General features: G+C 35.6%; 1 protein-coding gene across 1 annotated transcript in view; it reads left to right on the top strand.

The window, feature by feature from the left end:
• polrmt (polymerase (RNA) mitochondrial (DNA directed)) overlaps window positions 1-27,529 on the top strand; it is a 79,903-nt gene that overhangs the window by 23,128 nt on the left and 29,246 nt on the right. The window contains exons 7-14 of the mRNA XM_056447698.1: window positions 1,560-1,727; window positions 1,865-2,035; window positions 2,130-2,369; window positions 11,378-12,169; window positions 13,524-13,646; window positions 15,679-15,801; window positions 19,247-19,426; window positions 23,344-23,430. Of these exons, the coding sequence (XP_056303673.1) occupies window positions 1,560-1,727; window positions 1,865-2,035; window positions 2,130-2,369; window positions 11,378-12,169; window positions 13,524-13,646; window positions 15,679-15,801; window positions 19,247-19,426; window positions 23,344-23,430 (1,884 nt within the window). The remainder of the gene's footprint in view (window positions 1-1,559; window positions 1,728-1,864; window positions 2,036-2,129; window positions 2,370-11,377; window positions 12,170-13,523; window positions 13,647-15,678; window positions 15,802-19,246; window positions 19,427-23,343; window positions 23,431-27,529) is intronic.

Below are 27,529 nucleotides of genomic sequence, written 5' to 3'. Positions count from 1 at the left end.
TCTACATTTATATGAGATTCTACTTTCTATAGCCACCGGCTGCAGAAGAGCAGAGAATGTGATGTAACGCAAAAGCCACAATTGGTAGCTGCGTGAATCTCATGAAAACAGTCTAGAATGTCCAATAACATCCCAAAATCCAATGGAAAAAATTATATCATTTGTATTATGAAGCATGTAATGAATTGATAATGAAGCCTATTTTAGGAGCATTAAGGCACTTTGTTTTCATGACAATTAAGCACATCTCTCCAAAGTTGCAGTATTCCGCTCAGATGTAGTTTAAAATAGACAAATAGAGTGCTTTATCAGGCTTTTCAAGAGTTTTTTTTTGTAAGCTAGACTGTTAAAAATATTTTAATATTTTTATTAAAATATTTTAGATTTATACCTTAGATTTGCATATAATAATTTAAAAATTAGCAATATATTATACTTTTTATTACTGTTGAGAACTGTATAACACAAGGTGATGTAATTAAAGCAATAGATTACCCAAAAATGGCATTGTACGAGTAATATACTGTATTTTATACATTAACACCAAACCTAGTGATCTTGTTTGTTGTCATTTCTGTGGTAAACAAACTGTGTGGTAAGTGTTTCCTGCAAGATGCATCTATTCCCAGGGCTTCCGCTATGAAAACGTCTTACGTCATGCCTCATTTGTCGTATATGTCAGTCGAGCAAAACATGCATTCGGCCTCTGCCAGAACTCAGTTTTTCAAACTTAAACATCGATCCACTTCAAAAGATGTGTTTCAAGATTCCAAATAAAAGTCTGTATTCTATATTTTGTATTTTTATCATGTAATGAATTGATAATGAGACTATCAAAGTCTCATCTGCCATTCCCTTTAAGAGCGTTACTGGCTCTTAAAGGGAATGGGAGATGAGACTTTGATAGGTTTATTCTCAAAACACACCCATAACGCATTAAGAGAATAAGCACAACCCTGTTTGACCATGTGCCGTGGCGCAAAGTGGATTTTTCCATCCTTAAAATAGCAAAAGTGGATTCTGACATGCCCTAAATGCATTTGCCCCCTACGCTTTGGACTTTGCACATGGATCGTCAAAATAGAGCCCTAAGTCTTACGCCATGGGTCATTTATTGTATAAGTAAATCGAACATAACGTGAATATCGACCGCTGCCAGAACTCAGTGATCCAACTTTATAATTTAAAATTTAAACAGCAATCTGCATCAGAAGAAATGTTAACCCCCTGGACGGCATATGGGTTAGTTTAGCTAACAATATATATTTTTTTAATTTTAAGCTTAAAAATAAAAGTCAACACCATAGTACAGCATGGAAGAGCAAGGATTTTAAACTACTCATGACAAAAAAATAAGTCCTGCATTCCTTTAATAAGTGACCAAGTGACCATTGAAAAAAATATGTATGCTTTTCTTTTTTTTGTTTGTCTATCCCAGTAGGACTTAAATAGCCTACATGATATTGTGGTCATCATCCGTTTTTCTTGTTCATATAATATGCATTGCCAGCAATTTAATCTGAATGTTTAAAGCCCTGAAATGCATTCATATCTTATAGAGAGAATTACTAGCAAAGCAGCGCAAGCACTGGGACCAAGCTCTCCTTCAGGCATTAAAGGACAGAAAACAGATGATGTCCAACAACAGCCAGAAATCCTGGAGTACCTGCATATACCCTTACCTGTGCATCCTGGATGACCAGGAATATGTCAACATCATGCTTCAGGTATGAACTTAAACATATAGACTACAAGTGTTTGAGCTGAATGTTCAGTAGATGGAGAAGGAGTTAAATGTGTTTAAAATACTGCTTAATGTACTAGTCACATCTTTAAAATGATATTTATCCTCCAATTTTTTCAGAGTTTAGACAAACTTTCGCCCAGTGGTGAATCTTTGCTCTTCATGGCTGATGAGATGGGAAACCGAGTATACAACTTATATTGCATCCGGCAGAAGAGTCACAGTCAGATGGTGGAGAAGGTCAGGAGTATCTACAGCTCATATGCTGAACTCCTTGCTAGCGACACTGAGGTACAAGCTTTGGTTGACCAGAAATCACATCTTCAGTTTGCTCTTGTCTAAAATGTCCAGTCGCACATTTAATTTGCAAAATCTTACATTGTAGACCAATGGCATGCTGCCACGTGAGTGTTGGACTAGTCTTGAGATCGAGGATCGCAGTGGCCCGTCTCTTTTAAGCGATGACACGCCTTGGCCAATGACCCTTATGGTGCAGCTGGGAAGTTTCCTGGTAGACGTGATGGTTCATGAGCTCAAAGTCCAGAGCAACATCCTCAATCCTGCACTAGAAAAGAAGCTCATCCCCATCCTCTACCACATGTACACATTTCGCAGCAATCATAAGGTAAGGTTTGACTTCTTTGTGAGGTGTGCCTATTACATTTGGCTTGAAATGTTTGCTTAAAATTCCTTATCTTAAAACGGTTGTCAAACTCATTTTTACTGAGGGCGATTTCAGCATTATTGCTGGTTATGACTAAAAGACTGCAAATTTTACAAGACTGAAAGTTACTACTCCTTAACATATTGTTAAATAATTGTCTCTACATTTCATTATATCAAATAAACTTTACAAATACATGTATTTGCATACATATAAAATAGATGTTACTTCTCTAGGATATTTTACCATGAATTCGTTTATGAGGTTAAAGAAAAACCCACATTACTTAAAGTAAATAACAAAGACAAATATCATAATACACAAGTTGTTACTTCCATCCAATACTTTGTCATATTTAAGAGAAGCAGAACTATAAAACGACAAATAATTTTGAGATCCAAATGTGAGACATGTAATGTGTATTATATAGCACATTTATTGTGTATGGCCATACACCCAAAGCGCTTCACAATCATAAGGGAGAGTCTCTCCACACCACCACCAGTGTGCAGCATCAACTTGGATGATGTGACAGCAGCCACATTGCGCTCACCACACACCTGCTATTGGTGGAGTGGCGAGACAGTGAAAGAGCCAATTCGGTGGATGGGGATGATTGAGGGACTTTAGCCAGGACACCAGGATTACACCCCTACATTTTATGAGAAGTGCCATAGGATGTTTAATGACCACAGAGAGTCAGGACCTCGGTTTATTATCTCATCCGAAAGATGGCACTCACTGACAGTATAGTGTCCCCTTCACTTTTACTAGGGCATTAGGACACTAACAGACCACAGGTTGAGCGCCCCCTGTTGGCCTCACTAACACCACTTCCAACAGCAACCTAGTTTTCCCATGTGGTCTCCCATCCAGGTACTGACCAGGCTCAACCCTGCTTAGCTTCAGTAAGTAATCGGTCTTGGGCTGCAGGGTGATATGGCTGTGACATTTGCAAATGTTAAACAAATTCTGCTTTGTTAAACGCTATGTGGAAACACTGCCATCTAATGATGGCATGTCCCAAAACCAATTACCTCATGGTAGTTTTCCAGTTAAGGTGAATACAGTGGTCAGCTTATATATATTGCCAATGCCGATATATATTTGTGGATATTTTTTAAATATTGGCATCGGCCGATAATTTTTTGTTTGGCTGATGCATTCAAGGCTTTTATTTTGATGGAGTGGTGGCTTATGATTTGGTGGCATTGCAGTTGTGCACACTGTGCTTCTGTTCTGTCCTGCCATTTTGAGCACATTCTCCCACTCTGTAGTCTAAATGATAATCAGATAGAACTGTTTTTAATTAAATTGTGTACAGTTTAATGAGTAATTAATATGTGTACAAAAATTACAATGATTGCTTTAATTAGTAATAAAGCCAAAGAATACTTTATCATTTGTCATCTGCATTCAGCAAATACGCATTCATATCATTTAAACTAATTTTTAAATCCTTAATGGACATTTAATTACAGCAAACTTGGTCAGATCTAGCTGTGAGATCCTATAAAGTTCAATTCAATTCAATTCACCTTTATTTGTATAGCGCTTATACAATGTAGATTGTGTCAAAGCAGCTTCACATAAAAGGTCACAGTAAATAGGAACAGTGTAGTTCAGTTTGTAGTGTTTAAGTTCAGTTCAGTTGAGCTCAGTTCAGTGTGGTTTAATAATCACTACTGAGAGTCCAAATATTGAAGGGCAAATCCAACGATGCGCAGCTCTACAGATCCTGAACCATGCAAGCCAGTGGCGACAGCGGAGAGGGGAAAAAAACTTCACTAATGGCGGAAGTGAAGAAAAAAAACCTTGAGAGAAACCAGGCTCAGTTGGGCACGATCATTTTAATTTCTCCGCTGGCCAACATCTTGTGCAGAGCTGCAGTCTCAGTGGCGGAGGCTGGAAGCTGGCCTCAGCGAAGACTCGTCTGTCTCTGGAGCGTCACAGGAATCAGTCTCATGTTCTCCACTCTTCCATGACCATCACAGTAGCTGCTCAGGATTCGGCCTGGTCCAGGATATGAGTGTGCATGTACATCCCGTATGATCGCGTGTTCAAACTTTACAGAATACTGAGTGCATTGTTGGTTCCAGTAACTACTTTTTAAGTTTATTTTTATGAAATATTTATTTATTTGTGGAAAAAGATCTTGTCTTTTTAAGCAGTAGGTCGCAGAGAAGTGTTTATGTGATGTGCGACCCCTTTTGAAAGACGTGAAAGAGGAAGTTGTTGTTGACGCGTCAGACGCTATTCATATGGAAAAGGAAATTGTGTTTATTTTACACATTTATTATTTTTGTCTGTTGTTAAATTATTTTAAATGTAAATTAAATTATTATTAAATAAAATAAATGATATTTGCCATCTGCCACCCTGCTCTCCAAGATAGTGGCATCGGCCTTCAAAAAAATCCATATTGTTAGAACACTAGTTGAATATCTTTAGCATGCACTACAAACACAATTGAAGCGAATTATGTGCCGCATTAGCAAATGTGTTGCACATTTTGTGTCATTTGTGCTACCCAGTTTTCACAGTTTGTATGTAACGTACTCAAAAAAAATTGCGACTTGTTAATCATATGCTCTCTCAGGCCATATACAATGATATGGCGGGCAAGATTTGGCACACAGGCCTTGAGTATGATACATGATGTGGAGAATAGATGCCTTTGAACTTTTCAGTTCACGTGCCTACACCAAGCTAGCTTGTATATATATCTAGCTTCCATATTAAACGCTGTTCATGACCAGACAGCTTTCATTTGAATTCAAATGACTGTCCATTAAAAGTCATGACATAAACTGTCCATTCACCCTCTAAAACCTCTCACAGACTCGCATGTTTTCATGAATTATGGAATTATTTTTCCTGTGCGAGTGATCGCGGACCAGCAGAGGAAGACTGATTGTGCCTAAACTAATCTCTTTTTTACTGTCCCCTTAATTGCCCGGTTGATTAACCGCAGAGGGATTGGAAAAAGGAGGAGGGAAGAGCTGAAAAAGATCAAGAGACTTTCCTTTTGGTCCTGGAAATCTCATTTCCAGGGCTGTTGCCCTAGCTCTCGGCATGGCAGAGGCCTCCACCGTAGGCTTCAAAGACCTGAAGCTTAACTCCCGTTCCTCCGCTGAGCTTGCAGATGGCCCGTGCAGCAGGGAAGAGCTCTCAGTTTAGCGTGTTTGTGGATTATTCATGCAGCATGAATGCTGTCAAGTGGATTCCTGTTCATTTTCAAGACGCTGATTCAAAATGCCACGTCATAGTAACACTGTTCTTATCTTCTGTCGTTTTGAGACTCAGACCAGTAAAATGGGTTGACAAATCCAGTTGTTTGTCCTGCGTTGAGATTGCATCTTAGAAAAGGGGAATACACTGTGTATCAACATACAGCACAGCCAGAGTAGGCAAATGTGTTTAAATTTGACTTGGCGGTTTTGAGCAATTCGTTTTGTGCAATCTAAAATACAGCCAGTGTAATCCAGTTGATGAGTTCATAAATCATAATCACCTATTTATTTTATAGTAGGTATAGTACCAGTGTAGTTTGATACACAAACAAATGACGTGAGTCAATATGTTTGGTTAATCAGTCACTAAATCTAAACAATAGTCAGTGGCGTCCAGTTCCTAATAAAATGAGTCCTATGGACCGGTTCTTTTTAGTAAAGCCCATTCATGCAGCATGAATACTTTAGTCTAGGTTAGGGCTGTCCAATCCTGTTTCTGGAGATCAAAAGCAATTCAACCAAATATGTAGGATCTGAAGGAGCACTTGGTAATAAAACAGCGGTGAATTTGATAAAGTTTGCAGCTGAACTCTGCAGGAAGTTAGATCCCCAAGAACAGGATTGGGTCTTGGCTCTAGGTATTCTCAGTTCTACTAATCTGTGACCACCCTTTAGATCAGTGGTCTAAAACTCAGTTCCTGGAGGGTCACAGCTCTGCAGAGTTTACCTACAACCAACTCCAACTCACACCTGCTTAATAGTTCCTACCTTGATTAGTTGGATCAGGTTTGTTTGATTAGAGTTAGAGCAAAACTGTGCAGAGCTGTGGCCCTTCAGGAATCGGGTTTGAGAGGTATGCTTCAGATGCACATAAACACCAAGTGATGCAAGCACTTTACATTCAGAAATTGGCCTGATTATTGCATTTTAGTGCCTGTCACACTTTATGGATGAGAGCGTTGGCCTGCATCCACCAAACAATAGCAGGCTTTCGACACCATGGAGGTGCATTTGCTCCAATAGTCCCTTGAGCTGTTCTGACTGGACCAGGATGTGCAAGAAGTACACACTCATAGGGAAGATGAGGGAAACATTGGTGTGACTATGTCATTTACAAATGAGAATCATCCGTTGCCACAGCGACCAAGTGATTGACAAATTAGGGCTGGGCTATTCATTGAAAAGTAACCGAAATCCATACCATATAATCAATGTTTTTTCCCAATGGCCATAAACTGTTATTTTCTCTCATATGTGCAAGTTTGATGTAAATCATATTTTTTGCTGCTTGTTCGATTTAAATGCCAGCGCTCCTACCTCCCCCATTAATAAGTAAATAAATAATTACGTTGAAAATAAAATGATTGTTCAACAATGGAACCTGAGGTAAAGTGTTCAATTGACCCTTCGCTAAGCCACACCCAAAAACCGATATCCACCAATCGTGGCTTAGCAACCGTAGCTACGCGCAGGGGCTCTGTCAAGCTGAGGAGTTGGTTTTGATTTGATATTCCTGACACTATCAGTGATAGACGTCAAGAACTCACACACCTCTTACCCTAAACAGATCTAAACTGTGTTTCCTACAAAAATACAAAGCAGATTATGTTTCACAGCTGTCTTTTTCGCTCGATATTATGAGTAATGCTCCATTTAAGCCTTCGCTATAGTAACGTTAGTCATGCTAATAGTGAATAGGTTATAATGACATGAGTTATTGATCCGGAAAATCTGTTGCTAACTTTATTGAACTTCATATTTCCATCTAGTTCAAGCTACGAATATTTGAAATTACAAATCAACAGAACAAAACCGAGATACGATCATAAACTAAGCACTTGCGATCAATATACTTTACCAGCAGCTGTTTTTCATTAATTTATAAAGAGCACACAAACATGCTGACAGTAATAGGTAACTTACTGTACATTGTTATGGGTCAGTGATGCTAATATTCGGCACAAATCCATCAATTTCCCCTTTCTGGCTGTTCTTTCTATGAATGAACTAAGTAAAAGCAGTGTCCATGCGTGTTTCCTCGTCGGTTAGTAACCCTATATCTCATTGCACAACAATTAATCTATCAGGCTTTTTGGCTAAAAATAGAGAAGTTACGGTTTAATTTGTTGTTATTAGATTATTTGTAAATTTCACCTATCCTGCTGAGCATGAGCTAAGCTGACGAATGGTCAGCATATGAGGCGGCTAGGCTAAGCTAGCTTCAATTTTGATTTAATTATGCTCTAATCGGTTGCCTATTATGTCGTGAATATACCCCTGTAATGCATACTGCAGTCCTTTTTTGTCTGGCTTTCTCAGATATCTCACCTGTTTGCCAAAAATGACATTATGTCCCTGGCAATGTCTGACACTGGTGCAGACACACTGTAAAAGCTTGACAGGCGTAGCAACAGTAACTAAGGAGGGCGGGGCTTAGCGAAGGGTCAATTAAAGAAGGTTTTGATTTTAAGTCATATTGTCCATATAGAATGTTTTGAAAAAAAGAAATACCCTTTCTCTGGAAATCCGCCTTCCTACGGCAATCCTGATCAATTGGAACCAGCTAATTGAGATCTTCAGAAGCACTTGATATTTACAGAAAGCTCTAAAGGAGCTGGGGTAAAACTCTGGTAGTCAGATCTTCAGGATTTGCCACATTGCATTTCTTATTCATGAAATTCATTTTGATGTTCGGATCCTTTCCAATTGAATAAAACAGTTCTACCAGAATCAAATCAGAAGCCTTTAAGATTTGATTCTTTTTGGGAAATCTAGCCCAATACCCATCCCTTTATGCATAAACACACAAACAGGCTGTGTCAGTTGAACCCTATTGTACAGTGTTGCCAGTTTATTCATGTTTCCACATTTTGTATTGCATAATATGCCTATTGTGTTCATGGGGCTAGTTTGTGGCCATTTAAGTGCTTTGTCTTTCTCTTTGAATAGAAGTTGTTTATCTGGCTGTCAACAACTGTTATGTCTGTTGTGCACCATAAACACTTTACCAGCAGCGTGCACAAATCATCTCTGATTTATTTGAGATGGGTAACAGGGCTGCTGGGAGCTGGCAACGAGAGATGTTTATTAATGTAGATCTGTCACGGCATTTAAGAATTTAATTGTCCATGTTTAATCTCCTTTTCATGACATGCCTTCAAGGTAAAGGTTTTTGAACACTGAAGTCGGAAATGCATTTTTCTGTATTTGTATCCGATTAAAAAGTAAAATACTGTGTCAACCCAATGCAAGGAGAGAAAGCAGAGTTCACCACCTTGTCAAAGAGCGATTATACTAAAATCCAAATTTGTTTTCAGGAAATCAGTGACGTTTTAAAATTTGCTTGCGATACTGGAACCACATAACACAAATTTCCATAAACTAATTATTTCTGAGCAGAGACTGGCACTCAATGGTATGGGCACAGACATGCACACTGGCGAAACAGCCACATGGGAATGGTGTACAGCAGCCTGCAGGCACTGAAACCAGCATACAGTAGGCCTAGTCTATAGCAGTGGTTCTCAGCCATCTGTCACATTTTTTCTTTATATTACACACTTTGTTTTAAAGTGCTCAACTTTATGCTCTGAGTGACAGCATTCTGGATTTTGTCTATTGCATGTTTGCTTGTACACTTCTCAAAAAAAAACGGATGGAACAGAACGGATTTTTCGGATGGAACAAAAAAGGACTAAAACTGATTTTTATTTTTTAATGACAGATAAAAGTTTTGGATGCAGTATGTGAATGTGATTGACACAACATGACGTTGAATTTATTTTTATATCATGCAAATATTTCTGACCAAAAGTTCAGATTCAGTGTGCAGTGACCTGTAGGAAGGGTGTCAAACTTTGCAACACTGCAGAGTTTAGATCCAACCCTGCTTCAACACACTGATGCCTCATTCGCACTTGCAGCCATTTTGTAAATGGCAGTCGCACTTGCTGCAAACGCAGGTCTGTGTAGGTCTACAGCATGGAGAATATAGCCATCCTCTGAGGAAGCTGAGAGAGGATCATGTGAGCTCTACTGGTGCTCCTATTGGCTGTCGCTTAAGAAAGTTGCTCTTCATTTGCATAAAGTTGAAGGATTCTCAACTTTGTCGCATCGCTTGACACACCCACCTGTTTGCCAATAAAGTGGAGGAACTATGATTTCAATTTGTATGCAAAAACCCAGAAACGAGTTGGCATTTTAGCAGTTCCGGTTCCCTCGTCCCAAAGTCAATGTTTTTTTTTATTGAAATTTCAGTTAAATCGCTAAAATAAGGTCCGTGGCTAACACAAACTCAACATACTTTTTATTCTACAACATAAAACACATCATTTACGTCACACTCTTGATTCTTTTAATCGGTTATGCATCTTTAAAAAGACGGTTGCTATCAAGTTGGTAAATGGAACGACAGGCGGTGTCGGAGACATTATATTTCATTGAGCTGAACTGGTCTGGAACGCAGCTCGCTTGTGTTGGGCATTTGGATTTGTCTGTTATTTAAATATTTTCATGAAAATTATTTTATAGTTTGTAGTATTTTTCAAATTGGGAATTCAACTTGTGTGCAGATAAATCCATCACTTGTAAAGATTCATTTGTTGATCCTTTATTTTAATTAAACGATATTATGGGGATACTGCTTACCAGTGCAGCCTGTCTCTTTCCTGCTCTCAGTAATGCAAATGTGTGATGTGAACAAACGTGCAAAAAAAACAAAACATACATATTAACTCTCATTTTAACGTGATTAAAATCTATAGCATATGTGACTGTATGCACTGCTTTTCGCTGTACTTCATGACAAAAAAAGGATATTGAATGTTGTTCTCTGTCCATAATGGAACTTGCAGTTGTATAGACTGGTCCCTAACACCTCAGTTCTGTCGTCTAAGTTAAGCGGGCTGTATGCACGCGAGCGATACACTTAATTAAATAGTATTATGATAATACTTTGTAGGCACATTTACATATACAGTTTTAAAACTTTTACAACAACCGTAAAGCAAAACCAAATGTATTTCTTACGTATAAAACTATCCATAAGGCACGTAGGTCTTTGTGTTTTTGCATATTTATTTGTTTATAATATGTAGCGTGGATTATAATATAATAAACCGAGAGAGGATATCTTTTGTCATGGACCATATTTCTAAAAATAAGCTTGGAAAGTGGTATGTAGCAGGGTAGTGCTGACATTAGTCAAAGGCACTGGAGTCCGTTTATAGCCTAATGTTAGCTTTTCAATTCTTGCGTTTGCATTAAAGATCCAGAAGTGCTCAAAATTGTATTTTCGTGTGAGGATTATCTGGCTGGACAAAACATGTAAGTGTAATGAACAGTGTTTGAACACAGAGCTTATTTTTTGCAATCTTCGAAAAACCTATGGGAAAATCCTATGGGGATTTTATCTAGGGAACCTGTTTTATGCTAGCAGCCAATTCGCCTACTAGGTGACGTCATAGTTCCTCCACTCTATGATCGCTGTCGCTTGTGTAGATGGAGATCGCTGGAAGTCTCTCACTCTCGATTGAAATGAACGATCGATTTGCCGCTGTGAGTCAATCATAGTGTGAATGATGCTTTATCTGTATGTTTCAAACAAGCGTGAATTACTAAATTAGCTTGATCAGGTGTGTTTAATAAGGGTTGAAGCTAAACCGTGTAGAGCTGTGTTCGACACATTTTGACACTTGAGACTTAAAGTGCTTGATTTCCCTTTGTTCTCCACATCAGATTGGCTTCATCAAACCACATCCTATTTTCACACAAATCCAGAGGGAGGCGACGGAGACCAAACTTACCTTTGACTCCTACGTCATGCCCATGCTGTGTCCACCAGTCCCCTGGACGTCCCCAAAGAGTGGTGCCTACCTGCTGACGCCTGCCAAGTTGATGCGCACCAGCGATGGAGCTACCCAACACCAACTTCTCCTGGAGAAGACCCGGGAGGAAGATCTCCATGCCGTCTTGGACTCCCTCAATCAAGTGGGCAGCTGTCCCTGGAAGATCAACAAGCCACTGTTGGACATCATCATCTCAATCTTCAATGACAAAGGCAGCGACAAGCTTTCAATCCCTCCACCGCTATCCGAAGCTCCCGAAATTCCTCGCTTCAACCCTCACGACCCGTCCTACACCCAGGTGGAGAAGGCCTTTATGAAGCGGGAGGGTATCAAAGCCAAGAAGGTGGTAGCGGAGATGCACAGCCTCCGAATGGACGCGCTGTATAAGCTGTCCATTGCCAACCATGTGAGGGACAAGATCTTTTGGTTTCCGCATAATATGGACTTCAGGGGTCGTACTTACCCGTTGCCGCCTTATTTTAACCATCTTGGGAGTGACGTGACCAGGGCCTTGCTGCTGTTTGCTGAGGGAAGACCACTTGGTCCCAAAGGCCTCGAATGGTTGAAGATCCACTTGGTGAACCTCACAGGGTTGAAGAAGCAGAGCTCACTGGATGGGAGATTGGAGTATGCTGAGAGTATCATGGAGGACATCCTGGACTCGGCAGACCATCCTCTTGATGTAAGAAGATTTCATTTACTTGTGTAGGTTACTAATGGTTGTACTAGTGAATGTTTTTGCTTTCTAGAGAAGTATTAAATTAGAGTTTGTGGGACCGAGTTTAATTTATGAACGGCTGGTGACACAACTAATGAGTTAATCTAATTAGTCAAGTGGGTTGGGAATTTATTTATTATTTTTATCATCATCATCATTTTAAGCTGGCAGTGTGCATTATTTGTATAATTAACTGCCATTGATTTTGAAAAAAAAAAAAAAATATATATATATATATATATATATATATATATATATATATATATATATACAGCCATATGACACTGCGTTCAGTGTGATATTGCGTTTATACAACAGTTTGACCACATAATCGTGTGTATAAAAAAGAAAATCAAACACGTAGAGTCTTAAAAACCCTTTTGTAAGAGGAACTACTTCTGCTGTTCATTCACATCTGCAGCTGACTGTCAGAACAGCTGAAACCATTGCTACTTCACAAATGTCACTTTGGAGCTAGTATTTGAATGATTCTTTAGCGTAATGAACAAAATTCTGACAAATTTCCAAAATTATGAATATTTAAAATATGCTCTATTATTTAAATAAACTGCATAGTTGCAATGTAAACATCTACATTCTTGACTAAAAAAAGCCTCAAAAGTACATTATGTTGTCCAACAGCTGCAATATTTGTCATACTGTTATGAGTTTATTGATCTGCTGTCACTTTATGTGGGCGGAGTAATACACAGGAGTGAAGAGGCTGTACGAGTGCTGTTATTGTAAAATATCGCAATCGCTATCAGCCAATTCGAGAACCAGACAGAACTGTTGTGTATGTGTGTGTGTGTATGTATATATATATATATATATATATATATATATGTATGTATATATATATATGTATATATGTATATATGTTTTATTAATTAATGATTAATCTAAAAATACAGTAATGGTAAACAGGTTGAACTAATAATCTTTTTTTTCTGACTAAACAAGTTAAATTGTTAGTTGCAGTTAATTTTCATTTGACACAAGTTTCCCATCTTTATCAAATACTTTTAAAAATAACATTTATACAATTCTTTTGTATCATTCAAGTGGATATGAGTCAGTGTGATCAGATTTAGACCTATTGATCCTACAATTTTGCAAATTTCAACAGTCAGTATGTACAGTAGCCCTTACGGTACATATATACCTTGTACAGTTGACTGACTCTATGGTATCTATTTTCCAAAGCCAAACATATCACACTGCAGGCCTGGAGTTATGACTGAGCCATATTTTTTGGTTTTATTGAAATGATTGTCACATCCCTGGCTCCCTAAAGAGTCACATCTCTATTTTGCAGGGTCGCAAATGGTGGATGAATGCAGATGAGCCGTGGCAGGCCCTGGCTTGCTGCATGGAGATAGCAAATGCCTCACGCTCACCCGACCATCACAAATTCATCTCCTATTTCCCTGTACATCAGGTACCGCATGTATATATTATATTATGGAGAGCCAGCTTTCGTTCTTCCATTAAGATGAGATGCTACGGGCGAAAACACTGTTTATTCATGTACCTGTCATTTCGGAGATTCTTCTTAAAGTGTTATTTCGGTCTAATGGAAAGAAATCATCCAAAGTATACTGTGTTGATTGATATTAGTTTATTTTCTTACACTTTATCAATTTGTGTATGTAGAGTTCAATTACAGTACATATTTCTTAAGGCAGTTCTCTAAATTCCATTCATCTATGTTTCTATAGTGCGTTTACAATGTAGATTGCGTCAAAGCAGCTTAACAGAAGGGAAAAAGAATAAAAAGCCACAACAATATTTCAGATAGTGGAACATTCCAGCAAATCAGGCAGGAAAGAGAGTAGTTATAGAATGCTGGTGCAATTATAGGTTAATTAGGACTGGTTCAGTTTAGTGTAAATGTCAGTGTTGAAGTTCAGTTCTAGCAGCAGAAAATAGTTTTGTACCTTTGACCCATTGATGACCACGACAGTCATATTCTCTGGATTAGGACTGCATCTAATGATTATTTTGATAATAGATTAGTTGAATGATTATTTCTCGAATAATCTGATAAAAACTAAACACTTTTTCTTTGCTGTTTGCTTATTATAACTATATAAAACCCTAAATCAGTGCATTATTCGTGTATAAAAGTATGCGAAAAATTGAAATTTAAAAAATAAAAAAATGCGAAAGCCACATATCAAGTTTAATTTTTATTGAGAGATTTTAAACCTTAAATAAAAATCATAGTTTATGTTATAACAAAGGTAGAGCCCATGGTAACCTTTGGTTTGGCCTGCCATCCCATCTGAAAAGAGAGGGAGAAGGAGGGTAGTTGGTTGGGGCGAATGCGTTTGACAGAGATCGTCATTTCGAATTTAATGTACATCATTTTGTTTCTTTGTTTAATTGAGGAGCTACAAAAAAGCCATCTAAAATTTAATGTTTCATATGAATCAGATTTTTAAAATGTAAATACTGTCACCTGACAGATAGAGGACAATGTACAAGACATCAGTGAGCAAATCAAGGCAAAGGCAGGAGCAGGTTGACTAGTGTATTCAGTATTAAGTTCCATTGTGTTATAAATTTAATTGTTTATGTTTTTACTATAATAAGTTGATTATACATTTTTAACAATTATACTGCATCATCATTTAATATGTTTTAAAGCAAATTTTCTAGTTATTTTTAAATAATAAGCAAACAAATGAGCACATTTAATGTAATACGGTTTGGTATATTTAACACCCACAGCCCTCAATCAAGTTTGGTTTTTGGCCCTTTCTAAGAAAAAGTTTGGGCACCCCTATTTTAGAGGAACAGGTAAAGTTTCGCTGTTCAGTGCACACATGTAATGTTATTAGCCTTTGCTGAAAATCACAACATTGACCTATTGCAATATTATGTTAATGCATCTCATTCATAACATGAATATTAAATATCAATACATTTTTTCAAAATTAATAATCGTCAAAAATATTTTTTGTGCAGCAAATCAGCATATTTTAAAAGGATCATTTTACTCTTAAGATGGAAGAATTATGCCTTGAATCACAGGATTAAATTACATCTGAAATAACATTCAATAAGAAAACAATTATAATTTTTTTTATAATTTTTGATCAAATAAAGTTAGTGAAAGAGGCTTTTAAAAGCATTGAAAAAGGCTTACTGATCTCAAACTTTTGATCATTTTTATAGATAGGGTGTGTTAACCAATAAACTGAAATTTTATTAATATTTACTTAAACTATTAGATGGATCAGATTTAGATAAACCCAACTTAATTTAATGTTAAGATTTTTGTGCTAGCAATGTATTTAAATTAGTGTATATTTAATGAAATAATGCCTCATTTACGTTTATAAACATTCATTGTAGAAAACTTGTAATACAAATAAACATCTACGGTGCCTAATGTAATCGCTCAATAGGGGAAGTATGGTGATGACTATTAGTTTTTTTTTTTTTGCCCTGTGTTTGTCTTTTAGGACGGATCATGTAATGGCCTCCAGCACTATGCTGCCCTCGGGCGGGACGTGATCGGTGCTACCTCAGTGAACCTCATGCCCTGTGCTCTACCTCAGGATGTGTACAGTGTGGTGGCTCAGCAGGTCAGTCTGTGGCACCAGGGGGCGGCAGTGCCTCTCATTGCCCTCCAGAGCTGTGTGTTTTCCAGCCTGTGTTTGACTTTATATATATATATATATATATATATATATATATATATATATATATATATATATATATATATATATATATATATATATATATATATATATATATATATATATATATATATATATATATATATATGTATGTATGTATGTATGTATGTATGTATGTATGTATGTATGTATGTATGTATGTATGTATGTATGTATGTATGTATATATATGTATGTATGTATATATGTATGTATGTATGTATATATGTATGTATGTATGTATATATGTATGTATATATGTATGTATATATGTATGTATATATGTATGTATATATATATGTATGTATATATATATATATATATATATATATATATATATATATATATATATATATGTATGTATGTATGTATGTATGTATATATATATATATATATATATATATATATATATATATATATATATGTATGTATATATATGTATAAATGTGTGTGTGTGTATAAAACTCTAGAGAAAACGCTGGATAGCCTGGTGATGCGAGATTAATTGTTTTATATTGAAACTTTCCTTCTAAAAGTGCTTCCTTGGTCTTATCCATACTTCTTTGCACATTGAACACACATCGACCTCAACAGGAAAAAAAAACTGCAACTGCGTTAATTGCGTAAATTTTTTTAACATGTTAAATATTTCAAATTAATCGCACGCATTAACGCACTAATGAGAGAGAGAGAGAAAGAGAGATTTATTATTATTTATTATTATAGATTAATTATAGGTTAATTTATTATTTTAATAGTTAATTTTATTTAATAGTTAATTTATTATTGTATTATTTTTATTTATTATTTTAATAGTAAAAAAATCATCAAATTAAATTATAGTAACTCTATATTAAAGTAATTGTAATAATAATAATATATTACATATACATTATATTAAAAAATATTAAAATGAATCACATTATGAATTAAAATTAATTATATAAAAATTGTTTCATTAGTGAAAATACAAATAATAACATATATTATAATAATAATAATAATTTCTCCGTATAATTGTTAATATTTATGTAGCTGTAACTTGTACATGTTGTTTTTGCTATTATATAACATTATTATACAATATATGCATTCATATCATTATTTAGAATCGATGCATTTCAATTACTGAAATAATTCTGTACATAAATGTTTGGATATGTAATTAGAATTACTATATTGAATGTATTTATTATTTATTTCAACATGTAATGTTGTTTTATAATTACCAGTATTTATGTTAGGATGTATCGTAATTCAAATATATAATCATTATTTAAAATTGTTATATAATGCATTATTATTAATAATGTATAAACACCGATAATAATATTCTTCTTCTACTACTTTACTTAAGTTTGAATCAAATCTGAATATTGATCTAATAATAATCTCTCAGCTTTTCATCTCAGAGCTCCAGTTTTCATTTCTAGGAAGTCTGCGTGTATTTTTTTTTTTTCGAGAACACAATCTGAGATACATCGACCTCCCTATCGATTTGCCTATATTTAGGAACGCAGTATATGCTCTAAATATACCATTGTACACTATTCTTTCCGAAAGCCATCTGCTGAGTCAAAATGTGGCCTAAACAGCCTCATTGTGCTTTAGTTTTGGTTGGCTAAGCTCTCCAGAGCCCTAATAAGACCATCAACAACTTTTTACACCTCATCTGTGTGTGTGATTAATGAAGCTGCTCCTCCTTCATGCAGATCAAGCTATTTTTAACTGACGGTGAAGGACAGTTTGGCTGATTCTGTTATTAGGGATTTTGTTTCTGAATTACAGCTATTAATGTGTCAGAGAGTGTTGATTCTCAATCGGGGGTCTCTTGTGTCCTTGACAGTTTAAGAGTTTAAATATGATCATGAATAAAGCGGTTATGATTGTGGCATTATTTATGGTACTATGTAAGGTGCATTACATATTATTATTATTATTATTATTATTATTATTATTATTATTATTATTATTATTATTATTATTATTACTACTGATTAAATGACAGATTTTTTGGTGTTAATTCCCAGAAATTTGCAGATAATTTTGCGATTTTTTTTTTTATTTTTATTTTTTTTTTATTTTTTTATTTTTATATATATATATATATATATATATATATATATATATATATATATATATATATATATATATATATATATATATATATATATATATATTTTACCATATTAGGTAGTCCGCTATTTTCTCTCAATTTCACTCCCCAGAGCATCTGACATCATGTACCTCACTCAGGACATGCCTTAGGTTAGGGCTTCCCCTACCGTAATACACCTAAAACACGGATTGCTATAAAACTTGTCAATGGCAGGGAAGCGCTTTCTCTCGTTAGCTGCAGAAAAAGAGTTCAGTGAAAACATTTATCGATTTTATGCACACATTATACCAGCTATAGATGTAAAGCACAAATAATGTCCTTAAATTTGGTCACGTCCAGCGGCCGTCATCCTTGAATCAACCTCAATCATTGTGAGCTGCCTGCTTTTCTGTCTGTTCCATTGCTCCGTTTGTTAGATGTTTGCTCTAACTTTACTTTGCAGTCTGAAGCGCGTCAAACGAACAAAACACCCAATTTGTGCCACAAGATGTTTAAGCGCATCTTTGCATTAGCTTCATATGTAAATCACTCGCGCGTCACCTGCGTCTGCTTACTGCACAGACTGCAAATGATTGCATCTCTTATGTAATGTAATGATTATGAGGATGCAGATGAGACGCCATTTTTTGAGAGAAACTTAAATACATCACATGCGCTGCATATGCAATATCTGTAAGTCACATAAAACAATAAATTGAAAACTGAAATGAATGTAAGTTGATTATATGGTTTGGAATTGAAAGTTTTATGAGATTATTTCCATTTTTTTGTGATTTATTTAGTATTAAATTAAGAATTTGGCAGGGTCACAAAAATTAGCTACTTTTGGTTGATTTTTGCATTGGATTCAGCAATCGCTGAAATTTTTATTCCTTTTTAAATATTCTCCCATGTGATGTTTAAAAGAGCAGGGAAAGTTTCACGATATTTTCTGTAACGTTTTGTATATTTTCTTCAGTTTAGCTGGAATAAAAGTAGTTGAATATGTTGTGTGTGTCCGTGCGTGCGTGTGTGCGTGCGTGCGTGCGTAAAAATATTTAACAATTGGACTAAAAAGCTTGACCAAAACTTTAAGTATTTTCTTATAAATGACACTAATAAATATAACAATTTATACATTTTTAAACATCCACCAATATGACATTAGTGAACCCCATTAACTATTCTGCCATGACACATTTCCTAACACAACAAATATGTGATGAATAAGTATATTGACTCTTGGCTCTGTCAGGTGGAAGAGTTCAGAGTCCGGGATGCAGAGAGGGGTCTGAAGATTGCGCAGGTGCTGCAGGGCTTCATCAGCAGGAAGGTGGTGAAGCAGACGGTCATGACGGTGGTCTACGGCGTCACTCGCTACGGGGGACGGTTGCAAATCGAAAAGCGGCTGAAGGAAATCGATGATTTTCCTAGGGTGAGACTTGTTGCACTTTGGTTAAAATTATCAGAGATGGAATAGCAAACTGCAGGAAAGATTAAAAAATGCTCAGACTTTCACATGAAACTAACCTGGCTGACATGATGTTGATATTTGAAAGCAAATATGGACGCAACATTCCAAGCCCCCAACCATTATTTTATTCATATATTATAATTTAGAATGAAGTTAGAAATATTTAGAAAATGTATTTGAAAATGAACTTTAGAACTGTAAATGCAATTTGTGATTACAAACCAACAAATTTCAGCCACTCAGCATGTACTTTTAATAATGTTAAAGAGGTTTAATATGTATTAATCAGATTCTAAACCTTACCATTTCGTTGAAGTGCAGTGAATGCACTATTTTGTGCTTCTGAATGATTGTATTTAAATGTTTCTGTTGTGTTGCTTGCGTCTGGGACAAGCAAAACAAACTGCTTGTCGCTACAATCTTGTCACATTTTGTGTCATTAGAACATGGCGTTACAATATATGATGCTCAGCTAATGTTCACGTTTGTAATATTTATATAGTTTAGGCATGGGCCGGTATAAGATTCTGACGGTATGATAACCTTGAATAAAAATATCAATATGTGAGCACTCCTCTAAAATATATTCTTTTTAAATGTCTGGGTAAAAAAACAAACTTTTTTCCCCTTTGAAAACAACATATTTTATTTTTTGAAAGATTTGTAATAGTTTGAAACAGTAAACATGTCAGGCTAAATAATTTAAAAGATTAATAGACTTCTGCTGTCTTCATTTGTTTAAAAAATACAGATCTCTTTACAATTTAAAACGGCATCTTTGAATATTTTTTACTAGAATAGTAACAGAGTTACTGTTGTCCTAAAAAACAAATAAAATGTAAACAAAAAATCTCACACCTACCTTAGGAAAGGTATTACAGAACATTTTGGGGGTTTTAAAACCTTGACTTTTCCAAATTGCGGTATACCTTTAAAAAAACGGTAATTGTTCCATGCCTAACATCGTTTGCTATTAAAATCAACTAATGTTTTTGGATTTGCGTCTCATTTCAGAGGCTGCTGCTTTAAACCGGCGGTGGGCAGGTTATAGAAACCAAAACAAAGACAGACATTTCAACACCCTATGCACATTTAAAAAGCAGAGTAACTGACATTTAGCATGTATGTTCACTTACTGTAGCATGTTTCTTAAATATCTGCACACGTTATGGTATTTTTATGCTTTAAAAGAGTCAAAAACATACATACAGAATATTTAATAACTACTAATAAGCAGCAAATTAGGAGCTTAAAGAGGCAAAAGTCATAGTTGTTAATAGCACTAATAGTACCTTAAAGTAAAGTGACCATATTAATTATTAAGGCACAGCTTTGTGTTCATGACTGGCTTCTTGGGAGTTTTAGACAAACAACGTGTTTGCTGGAAAATTCTAAATCTTGTTTCTATTACCATATCTTAAATTATGCCACACAAAGTCCCATTTTTCTCTTACATTTTCTTCCATAAAATTTGCCTGTCCAGCCTTTCATTTTGAAGATATGAATCTTGCTTTACATCACAGGTGAATGAGTTACTTCTCTTTCTGTTTGCGTCAGTCTTGATTTCCCCAAGTGGGCCACCATAGAAACAGGTGACGCTACTCTCGTCTCCGCCAGGCCTCAGAGAATGAGGGAGGAATTATCACCTGTAGAGTCGGGGGATCTCATCGCCACATTCTGCTGGCTCAAGCAAAAACTTTTATTCCTATTATAACTATTATTCAAGTCCCTTATTCAAGTCTCCAGGCCTCTTTGGAGATTTTTGCTTTGTTTGAATCTTCTCGTTTTATTTTGCTTATTTTGTTGAGTGCTCACACTTGTTATAGCATTCTCTTGGTTCGATTGGTCAGGACCAAAATTGAAATTAATACATTTAGTTCACATAGTGTTCACTAGGGATGCCACAATATTCAATTTAATATTGAACCTCCACTGTTCAATACACGTATGTAAAATTTTGTACTTGGAATTTTATTGTGTTGTGTGGACATGCTGCTCAGATTACGTTTGTAATTTATTTTATATTATGTATTTATATTATTTGCTAATTAAAAACTACATAATGTGTATTTTTATCTCATTTTGGAAGCTGCTAACTGTCCTGAAGAAGTCACATTTTTTGTTTTCCACCAAGGCAACCCAGGGTGCTGTATTATAACTGTGTAAACCGGCAGTGGGCAGGTTATAGAGATCAAAACAAAGACAGACGTTCTGACAGAATGCACATTTTCAAAGCAGAATAACTGACTTTAGCATTGTTTTTCAGATACTAGTCTAGATACAAGTGCACTACCTGACAAATGTCTTGTCGTCGATCCCAGTTGTAAGAGCATCAAATAATAACTTAGTAACTTAATAAATTAGTCAAATTTGGTTAAGGAAAAATCATGGTTTGGGTTATATTCAGTATGGGGGCGTGCAAGAGATCTGCATAGTGGATGGCCACACCAATAGCCTGAGGTATCAAGACATTTGTGCTGCCTGTTACATTACAAACTACAGAAGAGGGCAAATTCTTCAGCAGGATAGCGCTCCTTCTCATACTTCAGCCTCCACATCAAAGTTCATGAAAGCAAAGAAGTTCAAGGTGCTCCAGGATTGGCCAGCCCAGTCACCAGACATGAACATTATTAAGCATGTCTAGGGTAAGATGAAGGTGGAGGCTTTGAAGATGAATCCAAAGAATCTTGATGAACTCTGGGAATCCTGCAAGAACACTTTCTTTGCCATTCCAGATGACTTTATTAATAAGTTATATGAGTCATTGCAGAGATGTATGGATGCAGTCCTCCAAGCTCATGGGAGTCATACACAATATTAATTCTTTTTTCACTGCACAATGACTTTATATCCTATACTGTACATTATTTCTAAAGTCAGACCTTACTGTCCTAATTAAATAATTAAAAATCAAGTAATGATCATTTTATTTTGGTAAGATAAGCATAATCTAGAGGCCTTTGCCTTTCACATAAGCCACTTCTGATACCAAATGATCAACAAGAAGTCAAGTTATTATTTGTCGTTTCTAAAACTTGGATAGTCAACAAGACTTTTGTCGGGTAGTGTATGTTTACTTTGCATGTTTCCTAAATATCTGCAAACATATTATGGAATTTTATGGTTTAGAACGGTCAAAACTTTTATACACCACCTTTAATTACTCTCTGAACTGACTCTGTGCATGTTTGAATGCATGTCCTTGCGCAATGTCCAGTCAGTGAGCTCTGAAGTTAGGGTTTCTTTCATGTGAAAAAAGTGACATGTGCTGCATTTCATTCACGCCGCCATAGTTATTACGTTTTAACAGCGCACATGGGACCACACTGTATGTTGCTATCAATGTTAAAACTAAATTCATAAGCTTTTGTTATGTAAACATTGCAACCTAAGAAATGAAGAGAAAATTGAGAAGTGCCCTCATCTGAACTTGTGAATGATTGCACAATTAGTCTTTCTTCTGAACAGTGAAACTCAATTGTAATATTAATATCTAATGTTTATGACTAGAATTCAATCGGTTATGCCTTAGAAATTAAACATTTGAGAAATGATGTATTGTCTGAAACTGTGCTGCATCTGATTCCGATTTCACTAGAACTGCAAAAGATTTCATTTGGAAGGGGACTTACTACCTACTCGTATTCTTAGTCTCGTTTTGCTTATTTTGTGCACACCAGTGTTTAATCAAATACACCACATTAATGAAGAAATCACGATAAATCCAGGTTAATTGAATCAAAAAGTGTGAACAAATGCTTTAAAGTATCATCACATGAATTATTCATGTCCTAATATGGCCTTTTAGATTCAGATTAAGAATTTAGTATTGTTGCATATGCATAAAATAATAATAATGTGCTAATTTGAATCCACAGGACTATGTCTGGGATGCTTCACATTACCTGGTGGTTCAGGTTTTCAACAGCTTAAAGGAAATGTTCACTGGAACGCGGGAGATTCAGGTACACAATTTCACTTTAGTTATCATAAAGTAGAACATTTTGTAAGATGATTTGCTTTTTACTTGCAAACTAAACAAAATAATAAAAATAATTCAGTAACATGTCAGCACCTTTTATGTTTGTTTTATGTTTAACCTTTATGTTTATTTTGTTTTATCTTTTATGTTTAAGTTTTTGTTTTATTTCATTCTGTTTTGTGTTTTTTTTGTTTAGTTTTTTTGTTGCATTAAGTTTTTTCCTTTTTTTGTTTTGTTTTGATTTTTTTATTTCGTTTTTCGTTTCGTGTTTAGTTTCATTTAGTTTCGTTTTGCTTTGTTTTTTGTTTTTTGTTTAGTTTTGTTTCGTGTTTTGTTTTGCTTTGTTTTTTGTTTCGTGTTTTGTTTTGATTCATTTATTCATTTTCTTTTCGGCTTAGTCCCTTTATTAATCTGGGATCGCCACAGCGGAATGAACCGCCAACCGCCCTTCCAGCCGCAACCCATCTCTGGAAAACATCCATACACACTCACTCACACACTAAGGACAGTTTAGCCTTCTCAATTCACCTATACCACATGCCTTTTGCACCCAGAGGAAACCCACGCGAACACAGGGAGAACATGCAAACTCCACACAAAAACGCCAACTGACCCAGCCGAGGCTCGAACCAGCGACCTTCTTGCTGTGAGGCGACAGCACTACCTACTGCACCATGGTGTCGCCCCTGTTTTGTTTTCGTTTCGTTTTGTTTCATTTTCTTTCCTTTCGTTTCTTTTCCTTTCGGTTTTTTTGTTTTTGTTTGTTTATTGTTTTGTTTTGTTTCGCTTTATTTCTTTTCTTTATTTATTTCTTTTTTGTTTTGTTTGTTTCTTAGTACTAAGTTAACATATTGCATTATATCATTTGAAAAGATGTGTAACTTTTCTGGACTTTTCCTATATACAAGGTCGGAAACTTAATATTTTATTTTGCATATATTATGACTCTATTTTTGCATATCACAACAAAATATTTTATAACAAAAGATAATTCCATGATATCTTTTTAAATTCTTCATATTATTCACAGGCATTACTATTTTGGGGGTAATTTTAGAGAGAGCCAACCAAAAATACTATTTTCTTCTATTAATTCACCCACCAAGTGGCAAGATGACTTTTTTTCTTGTGATGTGACTACAGTAAGGGCTGTTGAAAATTCACCTGTGCCATCACAAGAATAAATTCGATTTTAGAATATATTGAAATATATTCTTGTTATTAAAATAAAATAAATAAATTTAATTCTGCCTTTTGGTGCTCATAATATTGAAAAATCGTAATGAATTCAAAATCGTATCAACCTCTTTATATCTTTGTATCGAGGATTTCAAGCAAAAACCCTAACCCTTGTTGCTTCTATTTGTTTATTTTTTATAAAACAAGCTTATTTTTATGAATCGCTAGATATAGTTGTCCCATGATGCATCTGGCTGCAGCTCATGAATTACTGCTGCAGGAAACAAAACAAAAAAAGCAATGAACATCTCTGGTGCAGTAGATCAAGGACCAGCCGTTCACTGTCTCCTGTTGCAGCCCCCGGGGAGACACACACACAGACAGGCAGAGCGAATGTGAAATATCCCCCACTTCGCCTGCAGACACAACCAGCTTCCTAAATAGGTCAGATCCTCAGGAGGGCTGGCAGTTCAGTCCAGGTAGTTGATCATTGCTGTTACCGGCAGAAGGTGATACAGGAGCGGAAAATGGGGGGCTCTGATGAATGAAGCCACTTCAGGCCTGACCCCGCTTCCAGATGAGCAGAGGAATTTATCTCAGACGTAGCGTTTTGGGGTGAGCACTGGGGACGACGCCACTCTGGCTGCCAAGATGCGCAGACAGCACTGTTGCTTCGAATCAGCAGGTTTTTTAAACGCTTCCTCTCAGCAACAACTGCCCACCTGTGCATCTGGAATTTTCCAAATAGCACAGCCAAAGACTTCCTTTTTTTATTAGTTTTGTTTTGATTTTTTTTAAACTTGTACAGCTGGAGACTACTTTTTATCGCAACTACTTTGTCACAACTATTCTTCAGCAAGACTTTACAATAAAAAACGTTAACGATAAAGCATAAATAATATTTTAGTTTAGTTTCAGTTTGTTTTTTTAGAGATTTGTTTACGACAAATTAGTGGATATAGAGAAATGTTTCAGTTTGTCTTGGCAGCAACTTCCCACTTGAGCATCTGGAATTTTTCAAGTCGATTTTGGACTGCTTTTATCGCAATATTTTTAGTTTAGTTTCAGTTTGTTTTTGCAATAACTTTCTTACCTGTGCATCTAAATGTTTCTTTTTATTGATTTTGAAGACAAAATGTTAGTGCACAGTATATACTGTAGAGTAATGCTTCAGTTTGTCTTGGCAACTACTTCCCACCTGTGCATCTAGAATTTTCCAAATAACACAGCCTGAAACTACCTTTTTGCTGTTTTTGTTTTAATGTTTGCCCCAATTTTTCTAGCTAGCACAGCTGGAGACTACATTTTATTGCAACTACTTTTTTATCACTAATGAGTTTTAACAATATTCTTAGTTTAGTTTCAGTTTGTTTTTGCAACAACTTCCTACATGTGTATCTGCATTTTTCCAACGAGCACACCAAGAGTCTGTTTTATCGCAGCTTCTTTTTTACGATTTGTTTTGTTTGTTAAGACAAATTGATAGTGGATATAGAGTAATGTTTCAGTTTGTCTTGGCAACAACTTTCCACCTGTGTGTCTGGAATTTTCTGAGTAGTACAGCCAGAGTCTTTTTTATCGTGTTTGTCCCAGCTTTTTTAATAAGCACAGCTGGAGACTACTTTGTATCGCAACTACTTTTTAGTTATGGTTAACGATAAAGAACGTTAACGATATTTTTAGTTTAGGTTCAGTTTGTTATTAGACAAGTTGTTTGTTATTAGACAAATTGTTATTGGATATAGAGTTATCTTTCATGTTGTCTTTGGAATGTTTTTAACTCGCACAACCAGAGATTATTCACGCAATCTTTTTTTTAATTTTTTAAGTTTGTCCTGATTTTTCAAGCTAGTACAGCTGGAGACTACTTTTAGCAATGTTTTTAGCTTAGCTTTAGTGTGTTTTTGCAGTAACTTCCTACCAGTGCATATGGATTTTTCCCACTAGCACACAGGGAGTCTGTTTTATCGCTTCTTTTTAGCGATTTGCTCTTTGTTTTGTTTTTTTTAAGACAAATTGTTAGTGGATATAGAGTAATGTTTCAGTTTGTCTCGGCAACAACTTGCCACCTGTGCATCTGGAATTTTTCAAGTTGCACAACCAGAGACTTGCTTGTTTATCGTGTTTGTCCCAATTTTTTTTTAACTAGCACAGCTGGGGACTACTTTTTATCGCAACTACTTTTTAGCAATAATTTTTTGTTTTGTTTGTTAAGACAAATTGTTAGTGGATATAGAGTAATGTTTCAGTTTGTCTTGTCAACAACTTCCCATCTGTGTATCTAGAATTTGCATAGCCAGAGACTACCTTTTCGCATTTTTTTTCAGTAATACTTCTTTTATTGCAACTACTTTTTAGCAATATTTTTAGTTTTGTTTCAGTTTGTTGTTGCAATAAATTCTTACCTGTGCGTCTGGATTTTTCCAACTAGCACACCAGGAGTCTGTTTATCGCAACTTCTTTTAAGCGTTTTTTTTCCCCCCATATTAAGACAAGTTGTTGAGGAAATAGAGTAATGTTTCAGTTAGTCTCAGCATCAACTTCTCACTAGTGAACGTACATTTTTCCAACTAGTTCCAACTAGATTTATGTGTATGAAATACACTAAAATATTATATTAAATACTTTTTAAGGTGAAGCTAAATCATTGCAAAAATTAATTTCATTTTTTTCTGCAACGACATTCCACTTGGCTATCTACATTTTTCTAACTAGCGTAGCTGAAAACTACTTTATTTATAACTATTTTTAGCCATTTTTTATGATTCTGAAAAGGTTTCTTAGTTTTGTTTCGTCAAAGTATCCCACATGTGCGTCTGAATTTGTCCACATGGCAAAGCAGAAGGCAATCACAGATACTTTGTTTTAACTTCATTATTGTAACCGCTTTATTGTTAATACTT

Source organism: Danio aesculapii, chromosome 22 (assembly GCF_903798145.1).
Source record: "Danio aesculapii chromosome 22, fDanAes4.1, whole genome shotgun sequence".
Classification (NCBI taxonomy): domain Eukaryota; kingdom Metazoa; phylum Chordata; class Actinopteri; order Cypriniformes; family Danionidae; genus Danio; species Danio aesculapii.
The sequence above is the reverse complement of the archived record's forward strand: the minus strand, read 5'-3'. Positions and strand labels throughout refer to the sequence as shown.